The sequence below is a fragment of the Stenella coeruleoalba genome (genome assembly GCF_951394435.1).
Source record: "Stenella coeruleoalba genome assembly, chromosome: 7".
Taxonomy (NCBI): Eukaryota; Metazoa; Chordata; class Mammalia; order Artiodactyla; family Delphinidae; genus Stenella; species Stenella coeruleoalba.
In genome coordinates, this window is record NC_137153.1 from 80,834,913 (window position 1) to 80,862,315 (window position 27,403).

At 40.4% G+C, this 27,403-nt stretch overlaps 1 protein-coding gene across 6 annotated transcripts in view; it reads right to left on the reverse strand.

Moving 5' to 3' along the window:
* The window catches only part of LOC307189266 (guanine nucleotide-binding protein G(q) subunit alpha), a 441,007-nt gene that overhangs the window by 166,508 nt on the left and 247,096 nt on the right, over window positions 1-27,403 (reverse strand). For all 6 annotated transcript variants that reach the window (XM_079927177.1, XM_079927176.1, XM_079927174.1 and 3 more), the window contains one exon: window positions 19,945-20,129. In XM_079927177.1, the coding sequence (XP_079783303.1) occupies window positions 19,945-20,091 (147 nt within the window). In that variant the 5' untranslated portion in view covers window positions 20,092-20,129. The remainder of the gene's footprint in view (window positions 1-19,944; window positions 20,130-27,403) is intronic.

Consider the following 27,403-nt stretch of genomic DNA (forward strand, 5'->3'; position numbering starts at 1 on the left):
AAAAAAAAAAAAAAAAAAAGACGATTCTGTCAATATTATGACATAGTATGAGTGTGTTTCGTGTTTGGTAATTGCAATCATTCTTGCTTTTGTTGTGGTCATCCATTTACAATGCTTGGTGTCAGTTTATCTCTTGTAAAAATAAAATACAGTGCTGTGTGTGTGTGAGTTGTGAAAACAAAAGACGATTCTGACACTCCATCAGGGGACACTAAGATATTTTACTCCAAACGAAGCTTAATGCTCGATGAGATTTGGGGCCTCTCTGGAGATTTAAATTATTCATGTTCTACCTGTTCTCATTTATCATGGAAAATTGAGGGATGACTGTATGGTGTCTGGCAACCTAGCAGGGCAGGCTGGTAACATTTGTGCACGGTTAGATGCGGGATGCATGGCCCCGCTCAGCGATTCTCCGTAGTTCATTTCAGGTTCACCCTCTTTCACTAATTCCCAGTTATCTGCACCCCAAGTGATTTTTTCCACAATACCGACCCGCCCACCCCCTGCCCTGCTTCACTCACTCCCATCTTTCTGGGCAGATGATCCCATCAGTTCTGATGAAACTGATTAGGACTGTCTGGTAAAAGCTGCCTCTTCTCTGCCTTGAATTTCTGAACTTCACCAATTCTCTTTTCATTTCTAATAGTTTCAAAGCGATGCTTCTCCAGAGCTTTGTTTATTTTATTTTCTCCAGATTGTCAATAGTTGTGCTCTTTACCAGCAAATTTCCCCTGACCTACACATACCCTCAGGTCTCCTCTTAAGCTAAAAAACCAAACTTGCTTAGATACTGAATCTGGCTTCCGCCTCAAGGCTGCCACTTCTCCCCATGTGCGTTCCTTCGTCCTGGTTGCGATTCTCATCACCCCGTTTCCCAGGGTTTCCTCCTGTTTCCAGACACCGCCACCTGTCACACTTCCAGCCCACCTTGTATTCTGAAAACACTCACTCTCATCACTTCCTCTTTCTGCCCTTGGATTTGGGTGGCCCCATGGCAGTTAAAATCAATCTCTGGAGTGGGAATTTGGAATTCCGAGGAGCCTCCTCACAATCTGATTCCCCTGCATCTTTCCAGCCTCAACTCTTACCATAAAACCTGCCCACCCTGTTGTCTTTGGTCCCTCAAAGCTTCCCCAGAACTGCCCTGTACTTTCTTGTTCTGTGTCTTTACTCATCACCTTCCTCCACTCTCACTCATCTGTCAAAACCCTCCCCATCTTTCAGGACCCAGTGCAAATATCATCTGGCAGAGCCCTTCCAGTCATCGCCACCCCCCGCTCCCCACTGGAGGTATTCCCTTCAACTTCGCTCCCTCGGTATTCAGGAAATGTCTGTGTCCCTCACTGAATGGTACACTCACCCCTGTACTCCTCACACAGCTGGCCTAGAATCCTGGTCTTGAATCCATCTTCCCTGTACGTTTGCAACTTCAGCCTCGTTACCTAGGTTTTCTGACTTCAGGCTCTTTATCAGTAAACTGGGTTAGAAATACCCACCTTCAGGCAAGGATATACAATAGAGAAAGACAGTCTCTTCAGTAAGTGGTGCTGGGAAAACTGGACAGCTACATGTCAAAGAATGAAATTAGAACACTCCCTAACACCATACACAAAAATAAACTCAAAATGGATTAGAGACCTAAATGTAAGAACCGGACTCTATAAAACTCTTAGAGGAAAACATAGGAAGAACACTCTTTGACATAAATCATAGCAAGATCTTTTTTGATCCATCTCCTAGAGTAATGGAAATAAAAACAAAAATAAACAAACGGGACCTAATGAAACTTAAAAGCTTTTGCAAATCAAAGGAAACTACAATCAAGACAAAAAGACAACCCTCAGAATGGGAGAAAATATTTGCAAACAAATCAACGGACAAAGGATTAATCTCCAAAATATATAAACAGCTCATGCAGCTCAATATTAACAAAATAAACAACCCAATCAAAAAATGGGCAGAAGAGCTAAATAGACATTTCTCCAAAGAAGACATACAGATGGCCAAGAAGCACATGAAAAGCTGCTCAACATCACTAATTATTAGAGAAATGCAAATCAAAATGACAATGAGGTATCACCTCACACCACTTAGAATGGGCATCTTCAGAAAATCTACAAACGACGAATGCTGGAGAGAGTGTGGAAAAAAGGGAACCCTCTTGCACTGTTGGTGGGAATGTAAATTGATACAGCCACTGTGGAGAACAGTATGGAGGTTCCTTAAAAAACTACAAATAGAACTACCATATGACCCAGCAATCCCACTACTGGGCAAATACCCAGAGAAAACCATAATTCAAAAAGACACATGCACCCCAATGTTCACTGCAGCACTATTTACAATAGCCAGGTCACGGAAGCAACCTAAATGTCCATCGACAGATGAATGGATAAAGAAGATGTGGTACATATATACAATGGAATATTACTCAGCCATAAAAAGGAATGAAATCGGGTCATTTGTAGAGACGTGGATGGATCTAGAGACTGTCATACAGAGTGAGGTAAGTCAGAAAGAGAAAAACAAATATTGTATATTCACACATATATGTGGAACCTAGAAAAATGGCACAGATGAACCGGTTTGCAGGGCAGAAATAGAGACACAGATGTAGAGAACAAACGTATGGACACCAAGGGGGTAAAGTGGCAGGGGGTGGGATGAACTGGGTGATTGGGATTGACATGTATAAACCGATGTGGATAAAATAGATAACTAATAAGAACCTGTTGTATAAAAAATAAAACAAAATTCAAAAAATACCCACCTTTTAGGATTAAATTTAAATTAAATTTATTATAACTCATTGGGTGAAGCAAAATGAAATTTCTCTCAGAATTTCTTATACCTAAGGCAGCTCCAAATATACAGAAAATATGTCCTGTTTGCTTTCTACTTGCTGTCATCACAATTCATTTCCAAATAATATACTTCATCTGATGAAAAATATCCTTTTCTCATGCTGTGGTATATGTCTAAGTTTCATCAAGCATCCTTGTCAATAATATTACTTTGACTATTTGCATTAGCATCTTCCTTAATTAAAATCTCATCCCTTTTGCAGATATCCATGATAAAAAAAACTTTGCTGTGCAAAGACCATTGAGAGGAATACCTTAACAGGTTATGATAGTAACAGATGAGACAGTAGGTCTGACGTGGCACATCAGCTAAAAAGTTTACTTTTAAATTACCAAAAAAAAAAAAAAGGAAAGCAAGAATGTTAAAAATAATAAAGGAAATCTAAATTTTTTTTAAAAAAAAAAATCAAGAATCCACAAAATGTTATCAATGACAATGATATATAATGATCTGAGACTCAAGAACTGGGTTTTACGAGATCTAAACTGGGGTAGAAAAACGAACACCAATTTATTTTCTGGACAGAAGAGGATCAATTTGAATAGAGACTGTGAAATTTCACCCAGGTTTTTCCATGGCGGCCCCAGAGTGTGTACACATGCTTCCCAATTAGCCAGCCTGGCTTCTTAGCCATGAGCCATGGTAACGGAGTTAACTTATTTCACAGCCCTCTTTTACTTCACTTACCACCTCAGCAGGCAATCTTGGAGTTTCTGCTTTAATTATTTTGCAACTTGGCCCAGACCTTGGTATCACGCACAGTTCATAACCATAGGAGGAAGCAAAATTCGTAGCTGTCACCAATATTCAGGCAGACATCATGGCCAGTTACATGGCGACAGGAGCAAGGCCAGGAAGGGGTGGCCAGCATCTCAGCTAGTCAGAACAAGGGCTGCAAGCTACCATGAGCAATGCGGGTCGGAAGTCACAGGAGGCAGGTCAACTCAGGGTGGTAGAACCAGGCACTTACAGATGAGAAGCAGACTGGACACAAAAGATTAAGGTCTGAGGCATCCCAGGTCCCAGGCCATCTAAGCAGGCCTGGTCACAGACACAAGACTAGGGCAGCCAGCAAGGATGGAGCCTGACGGCTGAGGAGTTCTGACAAAAGCCTGTGCTGTAGAGCCAGGCAGCCTGGGTGTTAGACTTGTCTAGAGATGTCACGTATCCACTTGGCAGCACTGAATGTTATTTCATCTCACAAAGCCTCGGTTTCCTTACTTGTGGAAGGGAGAGCACAGTGTGAGGAATAAAGTGGGACACCTAGAGGGAGCTCCTAGGACATCTGGTACCTGTCTGGTATCGGACAAACAGACCGATAAGAGTAAAGCTCTTACTAAATGATAATTCCTTCCCCTTTCCCAGGGGCTAAAGGTGACTTTCCACTCAGCCTCTATCTGCTTTACAGATAGGCAAGTGACCCACCCTCTGAGAAGCTGGGAGTGCAAAGCGTGGGAAGCAAAATAATCTGACACTGGCCTTTCTAGTCCAAACCCATCATTACCGCACAAATAAGTATACCTTATTTTTAAAAGTTGAGAGAGAGAGAGAAAAAAAAAAGTCCAAAAGTAAATTGTCATTTTTCAAAATGCAGCTCCAGGGTTGTATGACTTCGGGGAGGTCATCACCTGTGTGCCTGTTTCCTCACGCGTAAGAGCCAGGCTACATATATCTCCCATGTTTTAGGGAGACACAAAACGAAACAAAACTAAACCACCCTGTGAAATCATTTTCAAATTTAAGGCAAAATGTAAATGCCCTTACAAGGACAGTGAGAGGATGACGTTTGACTTTCCATATCTATTTGGGTAATTTGGCAAGCCAGCTCAGACTTGCTGACCTGAGCTAACGCCAAGCCCCCTTCCCTGAGAGAGTGAACGTGTGCTGGATCAAGTGCACAGAAGATCAGTGATAAACCCTGCTTCTACCAGGACAGAGAGCCTGCTCTCTCCTATCAGCCGGGCATACCTTTGCTTTTCATTGAGTCAAGAGCTGACTGTGGGGACCATAAATCATCAGTTTCCAGAACACAAAGGGATCTGGGTGATGGAGCTGATGGAAGTTCACACATCTGCTTATGTTTTAAGAACAAGGTTCACGGGCTTCCCTGGTGGTGCAGTGGTTGAGAGTCCGCCTGCCGATGCAGGGAACACGGGTTCGTGCCCCGGTCTGGGAAGATCCCACATGCCACGGAGGGGCTGAGCCCGTGAGCCATGGCCGCTGAGCCTGTGCTCCGCAACAGGAGAGGCCACAACAGTGAGAGGCCCACGTACCGCAAAAGAAAAAAAAAAAAAAAAAAAGAACAAGGTTCACAACATAATTAGGGCTTGGGTCGCATAATTAGCAAGTCTCCTGGGCTGACCCAAATTAACGTGGCTAACATTCTTTTACGTCTCTTTGTTCCAGAATGCTGAACTGTATGGACATGTTGGAAACTGATGCAAATGTGTTCTGCTCTCTTGAATCAACTGTTCACAAACGTGTCTGTGACAGGATCCCCAAGGAAGCAACTAGATTCCATACAGGTTCACTTCAAAGCAGACAATAAAGAAAGTTACACACACACAAACTATAAGGAAATGAAAAGCAAACTTTTTTTTTTTTTATTCGGTATGCGGGCCTCTCACTGTTGTGGCCTCTCCCGTTGCAGAGCACAGGCTCCGGACGCACAGGCTCAGCGGCCATGGCTCACGGGCCTAGTCGCTCCGCGGCATGTGGGATCTTCCCGGACCGGGGCACGAACCCGTGTCCCCTGCATCGGCAGGCAGACTCTCAACCACTCTGCCACCAGGGAAGCCCTGAAATGCAAACTTTAATAAACTACAGAAGAGTGAGATCGTGTCAATACGAAATTTTCTAGTTTGCTTGTACTACTCCATTGCTCAACTAAGAAAACTAATCTCTTTCTGAAAATTTCTTTATCATTAAAAAAATGCTGCCTATATTTGTGTTCTCTACATTCAAAAGTTAAGAATGGCCCTTATTTCAAGTACTCATTCTCCATCTCCAAGAAATAAAATATGATCAGATATTAAGGATGGTGACTCCAAAAGTTCCTCATTCATTTAATGTGGAACTTTGACTAATATTGAGTTATCATACATATTTAAAACATTCATAACAGTGCCATTAATAAGAATTTTTATGATTATCTCTATTGCCATTATAATAACAATACCTGTACTTACAAGTATAAAAATCACTTCTATGATTATTACTATTGTTATTATAATCTGATTCAACTCAGAGCTGGGCTACCGTTCTCAAGGCAGTCCAAGACCTGCTGGATGAGGTCTCTACTGCCTGAGCGCAGGTACCTGCATGGTAATTAAGCTCCCCAGGTGATTCTGGACCTGGTTACCAACAACTGAGAAACACCGTCTCAGACTTATGGGAAATCTTTTTAGATCCTGCAGAATGAAAGGATAAAAACATCAAAATTCCTCCGTTAGAGTAAGTGTGGCTGTACTACCTTACAGTTGTCAGAAAACCATATGAGGTAAGCACACAGGGCCAAAGGGCACAGCCTCATTTATTTTCACCTACAGGTTGATGATGTGCTTAAAGGGATTTCAGACCAAACCCTTCAGGTGTGAATGCCATTCAGTACCTCTTCTGTATTCAGGAAATTTCTATCCAAATGACCCATGAAAGGGTCCTCACTGTAGACACTACCATACTTGTCCAGATTAAAAGAACCAAGGGGGCACTCTGAGAATGAGACACATTCTCAGAGCCACATCTGAGAATAAGCCAGTCGGGGATTAGACACATATTTGGCCTACAGCTTGCTGACCCCTACAGAGATGCTGGCTGTACACCACCACTCACGTTTTAAATGAAATAACCACTGCAAGTGATCATACCTGAAATACATAATTAATACCTCCGAAAACATCGTAAGATGATCGTCTCCGTTTACTGATTTGAAAATGCCCCAACCTCTGCAATGAATCTACAAGAAACTCTACGGCCAAACACTTAGGAAAAGAACTACATCATTAGTATTGAAAAAGGTAAACTAAAATAAGGCTTTTGCCTATTAGATTGGCAAAACTTAAAACATTAATACAATGCAGAATTTGCAAGGATGTGGTAAGAACAGGCGTACTCAGACCCCACACTGAAATTTGGTATGATCTTTCAGGATGCCAGTTTAGCAATCTTTACCAAAAGTCTTAAAAATGTGTACACACTTTGACCCAGCAATTCCATTTCTAACAATTTATCCTGCAAAAATGTTCAATATGGCACAAACGAGAAAGCAGGTCAGAAAAGAAGTGTGGTGTACAGCCAATAAAAACAATCAGTATTTATATACAGGTCCTCACTCCCTTATCTATAATCTGAATTCTCAAAAGTTCCAAGAACTGAGAGATGTTTTTTGTGATGCATTTATGGGAAAACGTGACCTACTACAAGAATATTTAGAGTCTTTATTCCATTAATTATAAATATTAGTATACTTTGTTGCTGAAATGTTAATGTATTTGATTACAGGGGCCTATCCCATACCTCAATGGGGATTTTACAAAATATATAGTATATTTCTCATATTATGTTTCTAAAATCTAAAAAGAAAAAAACTTTCAATGCAGAAACAATCTGGCCCACAAAGTTTTGGATAAGGGACAGTGACCCTACATTTATATGTGCATAGTTAAATTTTAGTATGTCTACGTATCGTAATGTTCACAGTGATTTTTACTTTCTTCCTTTGCTTTCATGTGTTGTCTAAATTTTCTTTTTATAATGAGCACATTTACCTTTATTTTTATAAAAATCAATGTATTTCCACTTGGGAAAAGGGGGAGGGGGAAAGAATCTGGTCCTTATGAAAACACTCAACCAGATTTCTTAATTTCACATATTATAGCTCTGTTCACGTATTATAACTATGTGCTTTATAATTCATAGTCAAGTGATTTTTCTGCTGAATAAGCTTTCCAATCACTTTCTTGATTTGTGACGAAGCTCACCATAGAGTTGTATCTTTACATCATTTATAGTAGTCTAGATCAAGACCTATTGGCAGCCCAGGAGCGCAGCAGCTGAGACACCTTCCTGGGCTCCCATAAAAGATCTCTCCCTGGGCAACTGTCAGAAAACAAACAGATGCCCAATAGTGCCAGATGTATCACCACATGCACCACCCAGAATGACAGGAAGGAGGACAAAGAAAGGGAAATCACAAAAGGAAAATATATATGCTTTCATGCAGAAATCTTTCTCTTGCCTGAAAATTAGAGAACTAAGTAATTTTGTTGAGTATCTTCTCTCTCTCTCTAATGAGACTGCAAGTCCCCATAAGCAAATACATGTCTAATACTTCCTTTGACCCTAAGAGAAATGAAAAATGCATAGCTTTTAAAATTAACTAACTGCTAAACAAATAACCATGCTATTAATCGAAAATATAAAGAGGTAATTAAAAAGTTATAGTCGGGAAACAGAAGTCAAATGGATGGTTGTAAGAATTAAGAGTTTAAAAGGCCCACGATAATAGTAGTATCACACCATCAGCTCCATTCCATTAGATTTTGGTTCATTCATTCTATGATATTTACTGCTTCCAACTGCGGGTCAGGCAGGGTGCTAGGTATTGAGACACAGCTGTAAGCAGCGCAGTCTTGCCTCTGGCCCTGACAGAGAGGGTGGGAGGACAGGACGGCTGCAGAGGCCGCAGAGTACTCCAGCTGCTCTTTCTCATAAGGGACTAAATATGTGTGTCCTGGTGCCAAAGGTGTTTATGGAGTCAAGTACAGCATTGCTTTTTGGAAATTATGAAGCCCAACTCTGATTTTAAAATCCAGCCCATAAACTTGCAACTGGAGCGATTTGAGACACACATTTTAAACACTTTTTTATTTGTGAAATTAGAATACTACCTGCACCTCACACTTCTGAGCATATAAAATACCTGACATGGTGTTGGGCCCAGGTTTGTTTGTTCGACTGGTTGGTTGGTTTTGCTGGGCAAAGGTTATTTCTCTCCCTTTTCCTTCCTCCCCACCCACTTCCATTTTCCGCAATGGACTGGCTGCCCCCTCTTACTTGCAAACACCCTGGAGTCAAGATAATAAGATACCTTGACCACCAGGAAAGAGTCAGTGCTCCTCGATACCAGCAGTAACATGGATCATGAACCCCTTCCGGGTCGCCACCGTTACTTACATTCTAGACCAGCTGTCCTAGGTCTTATCACAGTCTAGGCCACCACTTCCTGGAAACCACTGGTGTACCTGATAATGACTCACGTCTCATTGTTGTGTCATAGCCTCTTCAACATCTTCAAACAATCAGCAATTTATTCTTACACATTCTGCAGTTTATCCAAAGGCCCATATGTTTCCCCTTACCCAAAACTTTCTGAGAAGAATTTGACAACAACCATTTAGTGGGCACTACTATACTGATGTTACCATCCTGAAAGTTTTGCATCAATTGGGTTTGCATCAGAAAGTTTGTTCTCAGTTTTTCCGTAATATCTAATGGAAAAACGTGAATGAACCTTTATGTTCTCTCATTAATGCCCACATCGACTATACAAAGTGGGTAACATTATCATCCTCACTTTTCAGATAAGGAAGACATAGCTTAGAAAGTCTGTAACTTGCTGAATATCCTTCGGCTGAAATCCCATAGATGTATCAGTTCTGGGATCTTTACTTAAAAGTTAGCCCATTGATGATTTCATATTGCCTCTAGTGGTACAGTCAGTTATTTCAAAGATGGCTCTACTTCAGGCAACTTCAATATCACCTGGGAGGTTGTGAGGAATGTAGAATCTTGGGCCTTCCCCAGACACACTGAAATACAATCCACATTTTAACAAGATCTCTACGTGGTTTGCACACACTTTAAAGTTTGAGGCGCACTGTTCTAGAATATAAAATCGCCATCCCTAACCTCATTTTCATTCTGGATGATCCAAAGCTGCCGTCGGACTATATGGCAGCTATATGCAAATTAGAAGGCACCTCATCTTCATATAGCATTTGGCAAAATGATAGTGTCATTGCACAAAGAAAAAGACAACGCTTCCTTCAGGCCGCCCTTCTCCCCCATGGCTGGGCACACACCACTCGACATCTACACAGACCATCAGCAAAGTATATGGTATTGGCCATTTTATGCCAATATCAAATTCTTGGCCAAATATCTCACTGACATTGCCCTTGGCCCTGCTAAAGCCAAAATTCCGAAAACTCTGACAAGCACTGCTAACACTAAATTTTCCATTACAATATGGAATATAGGATCAAGGTCAATTGAAGGATTACTGAATCCGAAAGTATTTTAGCACCCAACTTTAGTGAGGGTTTGGCTGCAGTGCAGTCTAACCAAACAGCTATACACTCTTATCCCTTTGCCATGAGCGCAGCCTGAGGGAGAAGATCAGGCTAGTGCCTCCAAAATACATGAGGAGAACGATGACCTGAACAGCCAAACTCCTACCACAGAGCCACCATTTCAAGAACTGTTCACCACCTCCCAGACAGGCCAATGTCTGCTACAGTCAGGACAGCCTGCTTTTTAGCTCAAAACCATTATGCTTTTTACCACAGAGGATGTGCGTACATTGAAAGAAGCAGATAACCTACCAACCAATCTATCATCTTATACATCTCAACAGTGGTATCAAGTTCCTTGATATAGGCTGGTAATGCCAGTCCTTTCTAAGTCATTTTTCATTTTAAACAAATAACACAAGATTGTAAGAAAACTGCAAAATCATCTTACAAAGTAGTGGTGGCAACAACTTAAAGGTTACCTTCTTAGCAAATACACTTTAAGAAACATAAAATCAGGAAAATAAATGTGTTCAAAGTATAGGTTTACAACGAATCAATCAAAACTAGTGATCACAGCTTTAAGTGGAGAATTTTTTAACCCCTTGAGAGGAAAGTGTCACAATATAACGTGACAAAAAACTGTCATTATTTTTTTTTTAAGTATCGATACATTTCCTTGAGGATGCTCATGTTTGGATACACGCACATATATTCATGAAAATCATAGTATATTAACAGTATGCTATTTAAAAGCAGTTATGTAGCAAGTATAAGCGATTTGGGGTAAACAATATGGGGAAGAACACAGTACAAGAAACAAGAAGATTTTAGGCTTTGATATATGTGACCAAGATAAGCAAAACTGCCACTTTGCTAAACCCTAAGCAAGCCCCACCCTAAATGTCAACAACAGCAAAAAGTCCAGAACTGAAATTATTTCTTCAGTGGTGTGAGAATGAGGAAGAAAAATGCTAGCATGTCTCATATTCTCACTAGATCCCTCAAACTCCATTAGGCATTCACTTTCTTTGGTTCCAACAAAGAGATTCTGACTCTCTAATTGAAAATAGATGCATTGTTTTAAAATTAAAGGGGAAAATCATGCATTACGTGGTTTAAAAGAAGAAGGAAAGTATGTATGTGATGCTTTGCCAGGAGTTAACTGAGAACAGCCAAATGACCAGATTCACAACTTCCTACTAAAATGTGTTAAACTATGCCACATGTATTTTATATGGTGGCTGTCAGTCCACGGACGTCCAAGCTCTGAGCAGCTGAAAGGGATTTAGAGGGAGACTGCTTTAGCAGAGTTCTCACGTGTATTTGGACTAATCAGTAATGTTCCTTAGAGCACTTGCTCTTTTCTTTTTTAAAAACAGCCAAATTGGTTTATGTTGACTTTCATATAGGAAATGTTTAGTAAATATTTGTTGAGTGACAAAATGAAAGATGACAGACACTGCGTTGCACTGGGCAAAGGACGGTCTTTTCAGTAAATGAGTTAATTATATACCCATATGAAAAAAATCAAACCTGACACCCCCCACATCACACCATACTCTACAATCCATCTGAAATGGATTGTAGATCTGAACGTAAAAAACAGAACAAAGAATTTAGAAGAAAAACCTGCAGATTATTTAAACAACCTTAAAGCAGGCAAAGATTACTTTAAAAGGATCAAAAGGGTAAAAAAATGATAAACTGGACTATATTACAGTTAAGAACTTCTTTTCACTTAAAGAACTATAAAGAAAATAAAAAGCAAGCCACAAAGTAGAGACGATATCTGCAATACATTTACTCAACTGAGATTCCTTAATACATGAAGAGCTCCTAGGAAACAGTGAGAAATCAGACAACCCAATAGGGAAAAAAAAAGGGAAGAAGTATTTTTAAAAAGATAACGAATGGCTAATAAATATATGAAAAGGTGCTCAACATGCCTACTTATCAAATAAATACAACAGTGTGACACTACTATCCAGCCACCAGAATAAATAAAAAGACTAATAATATACCAAATGTCTTCAAGGATATGGGGCAACTAGAACTCTCAAAGGTAACTGGTGGAAGTGTAAATTGGTACAATTATTCTGGAAGACTCTCTGGTAGTATCCACGTACTGAAACTGACCAGATGTATACCTTCTGACTCAGCAATTCCAAATTCTAGGTACGTAACCCAAAGAAATACATGCTTATGTTCACCAAAAGACAGGTACAGAAATGTTTATATTGGCATTATTTGTAATAGCCAGAAACATCCAAATTTCTATTAACAACAGGATATATAAACAAACTGTAGCGTATTCATAAAATGGAATATTATACAACTGTGCTGTCCAATACAGTAGCCACTAGTCACATGTAAATATAAATTTAAAAGATTAAGTGGAGTAAAAATTCAGTTCCTCCGTCACACTGGCCACGTTTCGTGTGCTCAATAGTCATCACATGTGGCAGATAGCTACCATATTGTACAGACATAAACCACTTTCATAAAGTTCTATGGGGCACTGCTATTAAACAGCAATTAGAATAAGTGAATAAAGGAGGTAACAACATAGGTGAATTCCACAAGTGTAATGTTGAGTGAAATAAACCAGACACAAAGGAGTATTATACTGTATGCTTCTATTCATACAAAGTTCAAAAACTAATCTATGTTATTAGAAGGCAGGATGGTAGTCCCCCCTCGGGGTTGGGAGTATTTTGAAGGAAGCACAAGGAGGCTTCTGAATTCCTGGTCATGGTAATCTGGATGAACAGGTCTGTATGCAAATGTGTTCACAATGGAAAAATACATGGACAATACTAACGATGTGCACACTTTTCTGTATACAAAAATTACCAAAAAAAGAAAAGAAATCAGCCTCCGTCTATTGCTCAAGTCTTTCCTTGCTTCAGAGTTCTCCTCTGATGAACATGAACTCAAGATAACTCATCCTGCATAAATGATATGGCATGCCTTGGGATTATGGATTAATTTTAGCCAAGAAAAGGGGATTACAAAATTCATCTTCTATTTTTATATGGCTGACATGGGCATAAAAAGAATAAAGAACTACAGTGGAACAAGGATAAAGTGAGGAGAAAACATGGCTAGGACATATTTGCAAGACATTAAAAGAGAAAAGAAAGTACACAAAGGGATTTTGAAAGCTGATACAGGTTACTAGAGAATCCGTGTTGATCAACTCCCCAGCAAGAGTCCTAGAGAGAAAGGAAAAAGGGGTAAACCAACCTCAGAAAAAGAGGTGGTTGACACATCAAGTGGGTCATGAAAAGTCTCTAGATTCCTTTAGACTATTTATTAGAAAGAAAACTCTCAAAGATTTGTAGAAGCAGGAGTAGAAAGTTTCCCTGTGAAAAAGTACAGGCTGTCTTTGGTGGCCAGAAGCCAACAACCCAATTAAAATAACTATCGTTACTAACACCCACAAAACCTGCAGCTGATTTTGAACTTTGAACACTGTTTTTCTTTTAAAAAAAGTACACAGACATAAATATTGTAATCACTTATGGGACTGAGATGCAAAGAAAGAAAAATCCCCACTGGGCTAGAGACCCCTGTCAAAGCAAATCTGTTTTTAATTGTCTTTTTTTTTAATTCTCATAAGTACTCTGGAATGGACAATGTTCAAAAATGGTAGGAGCTTTAAATTATAACAAATAACTTTAACAACAGCTTCATCTCTTTGTTAGGGTTTTGGAATCAGAGAATCAGCATGAAAAAACACTAGTGCTGGAAAGCATTTTAGAGGTTGTCTAGTCCATCCCTGGTCTTATTTCAGCAAAATGGCCTTAAAGAATTTCACATGTTAAAAATACATTCTATTTTTGAACACATCCAGATAAGGAGATTTCTCTCCTTGGTATCCCATTTCAATGACTGTCACTCTGAGGAAAGTTTTCCTTAGATACCTCCTAAATCTGGTCATGCTGTTTAAGCTATTGTCTGTTTGTTTTAGTCTTAATAGTTAAGATGGAAGATAAGTAGTATCTGTTCTCTCCATGATGACAAATTCATCTTATAATAACTTCCAAACATTCTTTTTCTCATTTGCAAGACATTTTCACATAGATTATCTATTTAGCCCTTGAAATATCTTGTTATTATCTGTACCATTCTACAGATGAGGAAATTCAGGCTTAGAGAGTAAAGAAATTTAGGCATAGGGAGGAAATGTGACAATCCCAAGGTTACTCAGTTATTCAGTGGTTTGGCTCAAACTCAGCTACTCACTTCATTTATAACTGTTGCTATACCACTAACCTCCCAACCTTCCCCGATATCCCACCCTGAACAATGCCAGAAAAAGAAACTGTATTTTAGCACAGGCTTAGCGAATGCTGAGCAAAACTGGAGGGCTTGCATGTATAGAGAATCCATGTGTCATTTTAGTTTTTAAATTGATGGTATGATTTTGCAGTGGATAATTGTGATTTGTGCCAGCATCATTCCTCTTCTTCTACTAACTGTACCCAGACTTCCCTCAGGGGCTGTCAATCAAATTGCCCAGCCTTGTCTACAAAGCTGGCACGGAAGCCGGGCTAGACAAATCAGGCAAGTTTTCCCAGGAATTTGAATCCTGAATGGGGTGACAGAAGACTGGAAACGGTCAGAGTTCATGCTTCTCTCAGATGAGTTCCACAGACCTGTCCTGGCTTCCGAGAGTTAGTCCTTCGGCTTCTCCTCAATTCTCCAAGTGACTTCACAGTCCCATCAATTCTTCTTCCGCTTAAGTTAGCCAGTGTTGGCTTCTGTTGCTTGCAAGCAGAGAACCTTGACTGAAACAACTCTTCAGAGGCACAGATACCGACGTATACTGATTAAGGTCTGCCTTTATTATGTGCTTATCATACAGGTGACAAATATTAAATTGAAATCAGTCTCTTAGAAAATTACCTCATGTTGAAAAATGTAGTGCAGTAATTTTCTTGTTCAACTGATCAAAGGCAGGAACAAGTTGGCAAGTCCTCCAGAATCTTGGCTACATTTGTCTTTTGAAAAATGGCTTCTGGGAGCTTAGATTTCTCAGGAAGCAGAGGAAGTTCAGAAGGCTGTAAATGTGCTTAACCAGGTACTTTCCCCGTGACACGTCCTTTCCTGGAAAGGTTCTGGGAGGACCAGAAGTATTTGTTGCAACATGTGCCCTCAACCTCTCCACCCCCAGGAGAGAGGGGAACACAGGAGTCGGGCCTGGAAATTGCTGGCTGGCTGGTCAAAGGCAGCTGCAGCCTAGGTGCTAGAAGAGCCCTGGTCATCAGGACTTATGGGTCTAACAGTAAAAGCTAGAAGAGGGGACAGTGTCTACCGAACATTAGCATGTGGCTGAGTTCTACTCAATAACTGTCTTGAAGATTCATCAGATTCTTTTCTCTTCCTGGGATTGGCAAAGGGAGCAAAGGCCTTTCAATACGTTGAAACTGCTGTAATACCTGGATTTCACAGTTCACAGAAATGATAAGCCAACAGTAAAGGGACACCAGGACCTGCTAACTGGAGTGATTCACTCAGTGAACAAAAGCTCCTACAACATTCCTGGCTTCTTGTGGGGGAGATAACAAATTATAAAACAAGAAGCTTGCTCACTGTAAGGTAATCTGCAATCGAATAAAAAAGTAAGGCATGTGTATATGAAACAACAACAACAAGCAAAGCAGGAAGAATGCCAACTACCAGACACAGGAAGTAAGTACATAAAAATCAGGAGTTCAAAAGCTTGTGATCTATTTCCCCAAGCTGTAACTCAAGACAGTTCTTATCATGTTAACATAGAAATTTTACTGAGCTGATTTCAAGGCCCAAAGAATAATCAGAAGAGTATGCCTGTATAAGACAGGAAAGCATAAAATAATAGTGATGAAAAGTGTACCTTTTGGAAAGTAAGAAATGACAGAGTAATCTGTCTCATCATTGAATGCCTTGCACCTAGTGGAGCCTTAAATGGATCTTTTGATTTGACTAAGCAACAAATATTTGATCCCTTTCAACATCAGCTATCAAACACTTGTGTTTAGGAAAAAGGCAAAGTAATATTTAGAAATAAATAAACCCGAGCTCACAGTGTTCAGAAGAAGTCCTCAGACACATTCTCTTACTTGGGCTGAGTTCAAGCAGCTCACTTATAAATATTACTTGTTTGGGAAAGAAAGTCCAAAAACAGGATAGTGGATACACGCCCAGGGAGGAATTAATCTGTTTTTTTGGTAAAAGTTTGCAATTTATTACAAGCTCCCCTGGAAATGAAGATCCCTGGAACACTGAGTAAGGGCCCTGAAGAGACATGCTATGCAACACCACTACCTGGGGCAGAGGTTGTGGCCTGGACTCCCCTTGACCACTGTGCCAGCCCCCAGCTAACTAGTGAGACTCTCAATTCAATGTAGCAACACTTACACAAGAGCAAAAGAAATTCCAATATTTCAGCATGGCAGTCCCCTAGCGAGACCAATTTCACAGCAAACAAAACTGTGAACAATTCCTCAGTTAAGAACGGGCCATATCATCTGTAAGCTACATTCTCCTTTACAAAATATATGAATTTAGAAGCAAGAACAAAAGTTAGGCTGGACAATACTGGAAAATGTTTGTTTTTATTAATGCTACTACCGTAGATTATGGCCAATGTGGCAGTAGGTGCAAAGAAGCTTTTTAATAAACCAAATGGTTATTTATGTTATATCTTTAGGGTCACAAAATAATACAAATCACAACACACTGCCTCCAAGTAATTGCTAATAAAATGCACACCAAGTCCTTTAAACTATTTATAAAATATTAGAGCATATTGTAACCAGAAACTTCTGTAGGAAGTTCTAACCAAGACATAAAATATTATTATTATTAAGTAGGTATCATAAATATAAGAAAATAAAAAATTCAAACTTCTTAGCCTGGATTCAAAAGCTTTCAGAAGCACATTCTAAGCCTTTTTTTCCTTTGGTTCTTATTTCTTCAGTTCTCCTCTATAGGAATTCTGTTCTAGTGAAACTGGCCAATTTATACACTGCATGCACATACCTTCTTCTGAACATCTACTCTAGCCATTCCTCCTCCCCAAAGTGCCCCTCCCTCAGCTCGGCCCTTGCCTCTTTCTGGACTGCAAATTTCTGCCTAGCCCTGGTTAACCTTCTCTGCCTCTCTGACAGCCCATTGCATTTATTCCCTTATGTATCAACAGCTATCTATTGATTTGAATAATCATTTCAACAATGGTGAGGGACAGGAGGGGAGGCTTTCAGCTGTTTAAGCTTACAAATTATTTACCTATTCATAAAGCAAGTACCTTTTGAACACCTACTGTGTACAAGATACAACGCCAGGGACAATGAATAATTCCAAGATGGAACTGACACAAGATTTACTTTCAAAGAGCCTAGAAACCAGTCAGGAAAATAAGATCAATACCCAAATCATCATAACTAATACAAGCTAGGCAACTATCAATACTCCAGTATGGGTTCTGCAAGAGGGTGGGATCACTTAGTACCACAGGGGGAGCAGAGAAGAATGAGGAGGAATCGGCAGTTGGGTGGAACAGGAAGGAGACAGACGACATTATTTCCTTAATAAGCTTTAACAAAGGCAAGGAGGGAGCGGAGCTCAGGAAGTTAATGGAGGAAGCAAAGGGTGATGCTTTAAAATTCATACACGTTGTAGAGAAAATGGAGCAAATGTGAATGTAATCTATATTATGAACTAAAGGGAATTAAACGTATTGAGGAATTCAGATGTCAGTCACTATATTAGGCAGTATGTTAAGTAACCAAGAGATGTGGGAAGATTTCACAGGATAATTATGATCTCTCAGAAAAATCTGTATTATTATAATGTTTTATGATGTTGATTTTTAACTGAACGGTATCCAACACAGTAAAGTCTGCTTAACTAGAATTGATACAAAGAGCTCAAATAACACACATTAAGCATTCTTCAATGTGTTCTATGAATAGGGCACAAATTCCACATCATCTTCTACATCTGTGTGTCTGTACAATGAATGATCTTCACATGAAAATTTAACACCAAGGCAAGATCCTGAAGGATTCTTCTGGAGCACCAAGAAAGAGATGACTTTTTGGCATAATTAAGGAGATGGCATTATACTTTAATGTGTAAACTGGCAATATGTATGTATATATGTAAAATATACAAACAAACATCAATTACACCACACATGTGGTAACTCAGACAGAATTCATCAGATCATCATGTTATCAACCAACTGCAGATTGGAAAAGTCACTGGCATTTTAAAAAATTCCTTCTACAAAATAGTCTTACAATTCCAACAAAACAAGCATGCCACCTATTTCAGAAACTCGTTACACTGAGATTTCTTGGGGGGTGGGCTGGGGGAGGGGGGGACCCTGATCCTTTTAAATTCAGACTGCTTCCATATCCAGGCAGCCTCATTTGACTCAGGTACCATATTCCCATGAACCTACCCAGATCTTTTCACTCTTGAGAGTAAAAGCAGGGAGGGTTATTTGTGGAGAGACTCTCGTTGCCATCAGAAAACTAACTGTGAAGGTATCAACTAGATAAGCAGCAGCCAGTTGATTTCAGAGAACCACCCCCCAAAAAGAAATGCCCGATTTGAAAATGATCTGAATATTGAGAAGCTTCTAAATGGTAGCAGAAGCGGAGGTACAGAGAACTGCTTTATTTTACCTATGATTCATGTTTGTGAGTTACATCTCAGTTAATGAGTCACACTGGGCATGCCAACTTCTTCCTAGTACTCATTGATACTGGTATATGGAAATATCCTCAAGAGTAGATTATCAAGAGTACTGAGAGAATGCAAGTTCTGACTAAAGGTCCTAAAATAAATGTAGGTGCAAAGGTAATGTTTTGTAAACAAAAGGTGAGGTTTTACCAACTTATTATAAGATCAGCATCTACAAGTTGTAAGGAACAAAGACTACATCCATCAGTAGACATACTGATTGATTAACAGGAAGACATTTCTACAAATTCCAAATAGATTCCGCTTCCCTTATAGACTCCCAGCATAAACTCAAACCTGGAGATACCCTCAGATGCACCAACCTTGTTGGGCATTATGTAGCTATAATATTTGGAGGGTGATTAATTACAGCAATTGTTTTCACCTGAATAAAAAAAATGATTTTTTTTTTTTTTTTCTATTTCAAGTAAGAAAAAATGCTGAATATTGGGAAAGTTTGCTTGTTTTCTAAAAAGCTAAAAATTAAATTTTTTTTCCCCCTAACCCTTTCTCAAGTGATTTTAGAAGTTTCCATTACTCTAATACAACTCCAGAGAAACGTTTGAAAGGTTACTGGAAGTGACAGATGGGCCTATTTTCAAATAAAATTAAGCCTGTGGTACTACTGAAAGGAAGTCACGAAATCCAAAATTAAACTGGACAGAATGGTCTTAAGCTGTTTTTGTTCTTTTTTCAAGGGAGTACAAAGAGTGGGAGGTTGAAGCAAGGCCACTGCTTCTCATCTGAATCCCCTCACTTGGGTCAATTTGTCTTGAACTGACAAACTGTCTTCTTAAGGTAATGTGTGCCCCTACATTTTAAACATCCATGTATCTATTGTTGAATATCCAAACGTCCTTCGGTGATATCACTAAGAATACAACTCCAATTTTTTATAGCTATAACTTTAAAGACTTAAGGAAAAAAACCAGTTATAAACAACTTGTTGAGCCATTGAAAGCCCCATGTAGGATGAGATGGAAAACGTCCATTAAAAAAGCCACCACACATCCCAGCTCTTCCCAGGAGGAGCTCCGCCTACCTTATTGTGCTCGTACTTGTAGGGGATCTTGAGCGTGTCCATGGCTCTGATCATAGCCTGCATGGCCGTGAAGATGTTCTGATACACCAGCTTGGTGAAGCCCCTTTTGTCTTCATCCGAGTAGCCCGACCCGTGGATGATTCTCATCTGCTTGATAAACGTACTCTTGCCACTCTCTCCTGTCCCTGAAAGAGAAACAACAGCAGCTCATCAGACCATGAGACCTTCTCACAGTCTCCCAGACAACTAAACTAGGAACAGGCCTTGGACGTGACATCTCCAAGGGCCTGCTGAGAGGGGCATCACCAGAGGGGGAAATGCCACCTATGGAGAGCACTCAGCAAAATTAGAGGAGTGACAGTCCATTTCAGAGGCAGATGAGCTTTAAAAGAACGAAACACTGTCACCTCTTTGGAAGCCGCTCAGCATGGAATTTTGATAGTGATTTGTAACCACGTATCTTATATGAAACACAATAAAAATAGCACCGTTTGAACAGAATGAACAGTTGATAAAGCTCTCTTCCCTGGAGAATGTCTGAAATGATTCCAGGAGGCTGGGATATTTAGCCAGGATTTGGATCTGAAAATGACAATACACTCACACAAACGCTGATCAGAGTGTGGTAAGACAAAAATGCCTGAAAATTTCTAGACATTTTCTCTTATTTTAAAATGGGGTATGTGGAGAACACAGTACCCAGATAAGAATTAGCATTTTTCAGGACAGCAAGTATCAACTGTATTTATTTCCGGGGGCTTTGGTCACCTGAGTTATGCCAAGGAACCGCTGAATCCAGAGAAGACACAATGACTCTCCTTCCTTCTGCCTACTCTTAACTATGACACAGAAATTTACTGTTACTGGATTTTTTTCTTTTGTGTTCTCATTTTTCCCTTCAATATTCCTTTTCAGTTACCATAAGCCTGAGGATAATCCATAACAAAGCTACAAACGCCTGTGGGGAGGAGGAAAAATGGAAACATGAGATCATTTCACTGAATGACAACATATTTCTTCTATAGTGAATCTGAAACTGTGAATCTAAAAACTTCATTTTTTAAAATATAAGTGGTTTTGGGAGTATGTAACTTCATTTCTGAGTATCTCCCACTCACTTTCAAATTTCCTTGAAATTTCCAAAACAATAAATGTCTTTGTCTTCTCCTAACAATGTGGGGAAAAAATTAAAAGTTTTTTGGATATTAAACATGGAAGAATATAATAATAACACACAGGATGACTACAGCGTCCTCATTGCCATTTCCTATCAACAAGGCATTAAAACAACAACAACAGCAACAAAAAGGTGTAAAAGGAGAACTAAAAACTAGGAATACAACATCTGTCCTAATTTTGTTTGGTTTTTCTGGTGGTTGGATTTCATTATCTTTATAAACAATCATGAAAATTTCAAATAAGTATTACAGCTTTCATAGAAGCACTCTTAAATGACTACAGATGTCTTGGTAAACACAGAAGCCTCACATAGTTACAGTGAAAGATGATTTCTGGCCCCACTGTCCAGTGGTCACCGATTCCTTTATCCTTTTCATATGACTTTTAATAAAGTGATCTGCAACTTCTTGAAATATAAAATGAACACTTCCTTTATCATTTTCACATGACTTTTAATAAAGTGACCCGGAATTCCCTGAAGTATGAAGTTAACACTGCAATGTGAATGCTATCAACCCATTTTAACAAGATTAATTCCAAGGAGTTAAAAATGAACTTCTTATAATCCCATCCATGAATACTGGGGAAAAAAACCCAGAAAGTATTTTAAAAGCGACAAAATTGTTTCTCATTACTAGTCAACAATTTATAGAAAGAAACCAGTATATTTACTTTCTGAGCAATTCAAAGTATGGAAGCAAAAGACCTAAATCGCTTCTCTGTTTATTATCCTTATCCCAGAACCAACAGCTTGCTCTGAGGGCCCAACTAGAGACATAATCATCAAATCAGAATCTCTGCCAGTTTTTTCCACACCAAAAACAAGAAGAAATCTTAATATGTGAGGTTAATGGTATGAAAAGAAAAGGAAAGAGAATCGAGCAAGAGGCCTCCTCCTAGCTGAGAGGCTTTTATATACTTACCCTCTCAAAATAAAATCAAGAAAGTAAAAGAAGAAATCTTAAACCACACTGGCTTGTGTGTCACTTAAGCCGTGTTGGGCAAAAGCAGTCAATGCTTAGCCCCTCTTGGGATCTACACTAATTAAGCCCCTAGACATCACCCTAATGAAGACTCCGATTATAGGTGGAATACGGGACCTAAGAAGAATGAAATGGGGAGAGATTAGGAGGAAACAAAAAAGAATCCAAAAATCAACTCCAAAGTAAGACATGTTCCTGTTGCCTCAGATACACCCAGGGATCCTCTCTCTCCATTTTACCGTCTTGCTTGGTGCCCCGGGAGGCTGACTGGGAAGGATCTCACATCAACAGCTCTCTTGTGCTCGGTCTTCCTGGGTTTAGTCCATAGGAGACACCAGGAGGAGACCAGAGAGCAAGAGAATGAGGAAGGTGTATCTATTTCCCCAGTTTGCTCCCTGCAAGGGAACCACAGATATGCTGTGTCCCCTTCGAAAGGCCACAGCTCCTGTGGGTGGCCCCCTCTGGGTGACTGTACCTGCTCCCTCACCTCGCTGGCCCCTGGTTACTGCACTCATTAGCCCTCACTGGTCACCTAACCTGGTCAGCACCTTTTAAACAGTCCCTGAACAAGACTCTTCTCAGTCACCTAGCTGGAGTAGGCCATCTGTTTCCTGCTGAGACCCTGACAGGCAGAAATAGCCAAAGGACAGCATGGGCAGCTTAATAAATGAAGGAACAGGAAGGCAAGGGAATGGAAGTACCCTCTCTTCTTCTTCTGCCCTTTCTCTATGAATCTTGCTGCTTTTTTTCTAGTCATTAATTCACTCTTATAACACTCTTCTGGAAGCCAATCATGATGACAGAGCCCAAAACCAGAATCCAGGGCTCGCTCCTGACCCGCCCCCAAAAGTACTAATAAATCTAATACTTGTCCCCCAGAGTATGTACACGTGAGCCTACCTGTCTCCCCGCAACACACACTTTAAGACTGATCTCCAATCCTGACAGAGGAAACAGTCAGTCATCTCCACCACCTGAATATCCTCTCTCTTATAAAGGAACCAAAAGAAATTTGTGTTCAACCCTTTATACTTTGCCACTTTTAAATATACTGTCATTTTATCCTTTCAAAACTCTATGAGACAGATTTTTTTTTCCTCATTTCGTGGAAAAGAAAAGGCCTTGGAAAGGTGAGGCATCTGAGCTAAGATGACACGGCTGGTAACCGGCCACACTAGAGCTCGAGCCCAGCCTTCAGCTGCCCAATTTTGGTTTGGCAATACTTCCACAGTCATGGCTGCCCAAATCCAGGATAATTAACTTTCACTGCCCGCACTCTAAAAATGTCTCCACCTGGCTTTGACTACACTCAACTTTCGTCCATCTAAACCTAATTCTGAATTTCTGAATACTACTTCAATTAATAGGGACCCATGTTGATTCTTGGTACCATCTTCCAAGACTGGCCATCCCTCCCAGGTAAATTTTACTCACAAATTTAATACTCACACTTTGATTCTATTGTATAAATGCAGCAAATTCAAAGTGAAGGCAAGCTTCACTTAAGAGAAAATCTGTGTAACGCAAATGTTATAGGTACAATGATAAAAGTAGTCAAAGTATTATTCTGTAGTATGGACTAAAACATCAACCAAGCAAAGAACTCAGCTTCTTTGTTCCGTGAAAAGAGTTCTGTCATGGAGACAAATTAACAATTCTTCACAAATGTGTAAGCCAAATTTCATGTTCTTCTCCTCTTTTCATAAACTTGTACAATATTCTCAGGGTTTGAAATGGACATTTTATTTCATTTAATTTATGCATGTTAATGGGTTTTTTCCCCCTATACTTTGGCTGTGTTGGGTCTTCGTTGCGGTGCGCGGGCTTCTCATTGCAGTGGCTTCTCTTGTTGTGGAGCACGGGCTCTAGGTACGCGGGCTTCAGTGGTTGTGACACACAGGCTCAGCAGTTGTGGCTCACGGGCTCTAGAGCACAGGCTCAGTATTTGTGGCGCATGGGCTTAGTTGCTCCGCAGCATGTGGGATCTTCCTGGGCCAGGGCTTGAACTCGTGTACCCTGTGTGGGCAGGCGGATTCTTAACCACTGAGCCACCAGGGAAGTCCCAGAAATGGACATTTAAAAAATCTACTCAGGATTAGAATTGAAAAAAAAAAATCTGTAACAATAAAACAAACCCCCAGCTGTTCCAAATTATAAAAATGATGCTTCCTAAGGCCACATGGAAAGCATAATGAGAGACTTCACAATTCTTTATCTCTGAATGAAAGAAAGCAGACTTCTACTAGAAGGTTGCTTTGTGAATCCAGTGCTGGCTAATCTCTTTTCACAGCAGAGAGCATAAGTAACTCTTAACTTACCTAAAGAAATACAAATCTACTATCTTATCAAAGCCATTGATAAAATCAAATCTAGGAAGGAGCCCTTACATTAAATCTAGGGAGTGGGAGGCTCCGTCTTTGCTAATTTGAATATATCTCCAATCATATTATTTAATAACAAGCATCACACACACAAGGATGTGAGTCCAGAAAAGTCCTGCTTTTCTCCTTCATTGGTCTCTATAAATGTGGCTGAAAATTTTCTCTAGAAAAGTTATTTGTACCTTTGTTTAAGTACTATGCCTTTTCTCACCCCAGCCCATCAAAACACCCAGAAATGAGACTATTTAAGAATCATGCTATTTGGGACTTCCCTGGTGGCGCAGTGGTTGAGAATCCACCTGCCAATGCAGGGGACACAGGTTCGATCCCTGGTCCGAGAAGATCCCACATGCCGTGGAGCAACTAAGCCCATGCGCCACAACTACTGAGCCTGCGCTCTAGAGCCCGTAAGCCACAACTACTGAGCCTGTGTGCCACAAGTACTGAAGTCTGTGCACCTAGAGCCTGTACTCCACAGCAAGAGAAGCCACCACAGTGAGAAGCCCACGCACCGCAACGAAGAGTAGCCCCCGCTCGCCGCAACTAGAGAAAGCCTGCGTGCAGCAACGAAGACCCAATGCAGCCAAAAATAAATAAATTTTTTTTTTAAATCATGCTATTTAAAAAGGCCACTTCATCTAGCATGCATAACTGATTTTGAGGGATACTTTCTTCCCTACCCACTGGATCAGGATAAGCCACAGAGAGCAATCCCAGTTCACTCCACATGTCCTTCCATCAGGCCAAAAAACAAATATGAATTTATGTAATATCCTACTGTGGAGGGCAGCACTTTGTAAGCTGTTAGAATATGTGGCACATTCGACATACACGCTTTCTCTCACACACACACAATCTGATGCTTTAGGCTTTGCCAAGATCTTTTCAATACAAGAGGATTTCCACGTACAGCTTCTACCACAAATCCATGTTCATTCTATATATCCTACTCATACTAACCATCTATACATTTACACTGATTACTCGGCCCATTCTCAAGATGCAGCCTGTAATTAGTTCCCTCCAATTAATCTCTAAAAGCTGGACAATTTTTCTTTTTTTTTGGCTTCTTGCTCAGCATGTTGTTGTTTTTTTAAAATTTATTTTACTGAAGTTTAGTTGATTTACAACGTGTTAATTTCTACTGTACAGCAAAGTGATATATATATATACACACACACATTCTTTTTCATATTCTTTTCCATTATGGCTTATCATCGGACATTGAATATAGTTCCCTGTGCTATACAGTAGGACCTTGTTGTTTATAGGACAGTCTTTCTTATCCCACACCCTACCTGACAGTTTTAAATCTAATAATACATTACCTTCTTTTTTTTTTTTTTTTTTGCGGTACGCGGGCCTCTCACTGTTGTGGCCTCTCCCGTTGCGGAGCACAGGCTCCAGACGTGCAGGCTCAGCGGCCATGGCTCACGGGCCCAGCCGCTCCGTGGCATGTGGGATCTTCCCGGACCGGGGCACGAACCCGTGTCCCCTGCATCGGCAGGTGGACTCTCAACCACTGCACCACCAGGGAAGCCCTACATTACCTTCTTAATGGTAATGAATTGTCATTTACTGTTGAAAGCAATCATGGACTCAGTGGTTCCTTCTTTCCCATTGAAGCTGGCTTCCTGGGCTACACGTTTATCAAAAGGGCTGTGAAGCACAATCCACATATACACAAGAACTGCTCAGCGCACTAAAAATGTCAGTTACGACTGTCACTGCCTGAAGAACGCGGTGTGACCCATTTCCACACACGGCCCCTAGAAAACAATCACTGAACACTTCACTATCAGGAACTTCAAGGGTTCATTCCCTTTATCCTGAGAGAAAGTCAGAAAATAGACATTCTCGGGGCCTCTTACAGGCTCAGGGAGACCCACACCACTGCCACTTTTTCTAGGCTCCCACCCAGGAAAAAGAAGAAATGCCCAAATAGAGTTCTAAAAATTGTGGTATTTAAAGCTGAATACAATGAATATATTCGTTTTCTCCTTCTAGTGCCTTTCATGACTGTATTTGGAGATATTGTCAAACCATCAGAAGTCTACATCTGAAGCCTTTAATTAATGTGAAAGCTCAGGCGAAATGCCCCTGCCCTCTTGATTGGCCAGCACCCAGAGAAAGAGCAGCTAAGAACAAACCCTAGTCTCAAGGAGCTCAATTGTAATCCAAGTATGTGTACTTAAGGTCCATTGGTTTAGGCCAAGAGTCTAAAATACGGAATCTCAGCACCACCAAAGCTGAACCTGGGCTACTTCCACATAAACTTTGATAAAACAGAACCAGAAATTTCAAGGAGGAATTTTCTACCCACGAGCACATCATCAACCAACCCACACCTGCAAAGACTTAATAGCACTGAGATAAAAGTGATTTAATAACACTGTGTCAAAATGCAATCCGTGTGTTGTCCACATTCTGGGTTATATACTTAAAAACACACGTATTCTGCCTCCCGCCCATTTTCCTCCACTTAAATTGGAAGCCTGCTTGTGAAACTGAACAGCTCTAATACCAAAGTCACCATTACTTCCTCTTCTTTAAATTTTCTTTTTTTTTTTTTAATTTATTTTGGGCTGCGTTGGGTCTTTGCTGCTGCATGCTGGCTTTCTCTAGTTGTGGTGAGCAGGGGCTACTCTTCCTTGCGGTGCGTGGGCTTCTCATTGCGGTGGCTTCTCTTGATGGGGAGCACAGGCCCTAGGCGCGTGGGCTTCAGTAGTTGTGGCACGTGGGCTCAGTAGTTGTGGCTCGCCGGCTCTAGAGAGCAGGCTCAGTAGTTGTGGCACACAGGCTTAGTTGCTCCGCGGCATGTGGGATCTTCCAGGACCAGGGCTCAAACCCGTGTCCCCTGCATTGGCAGGCGGATTCTTAACCACTGCACCATGAGGGAAGTCCCTCCACTCCTTT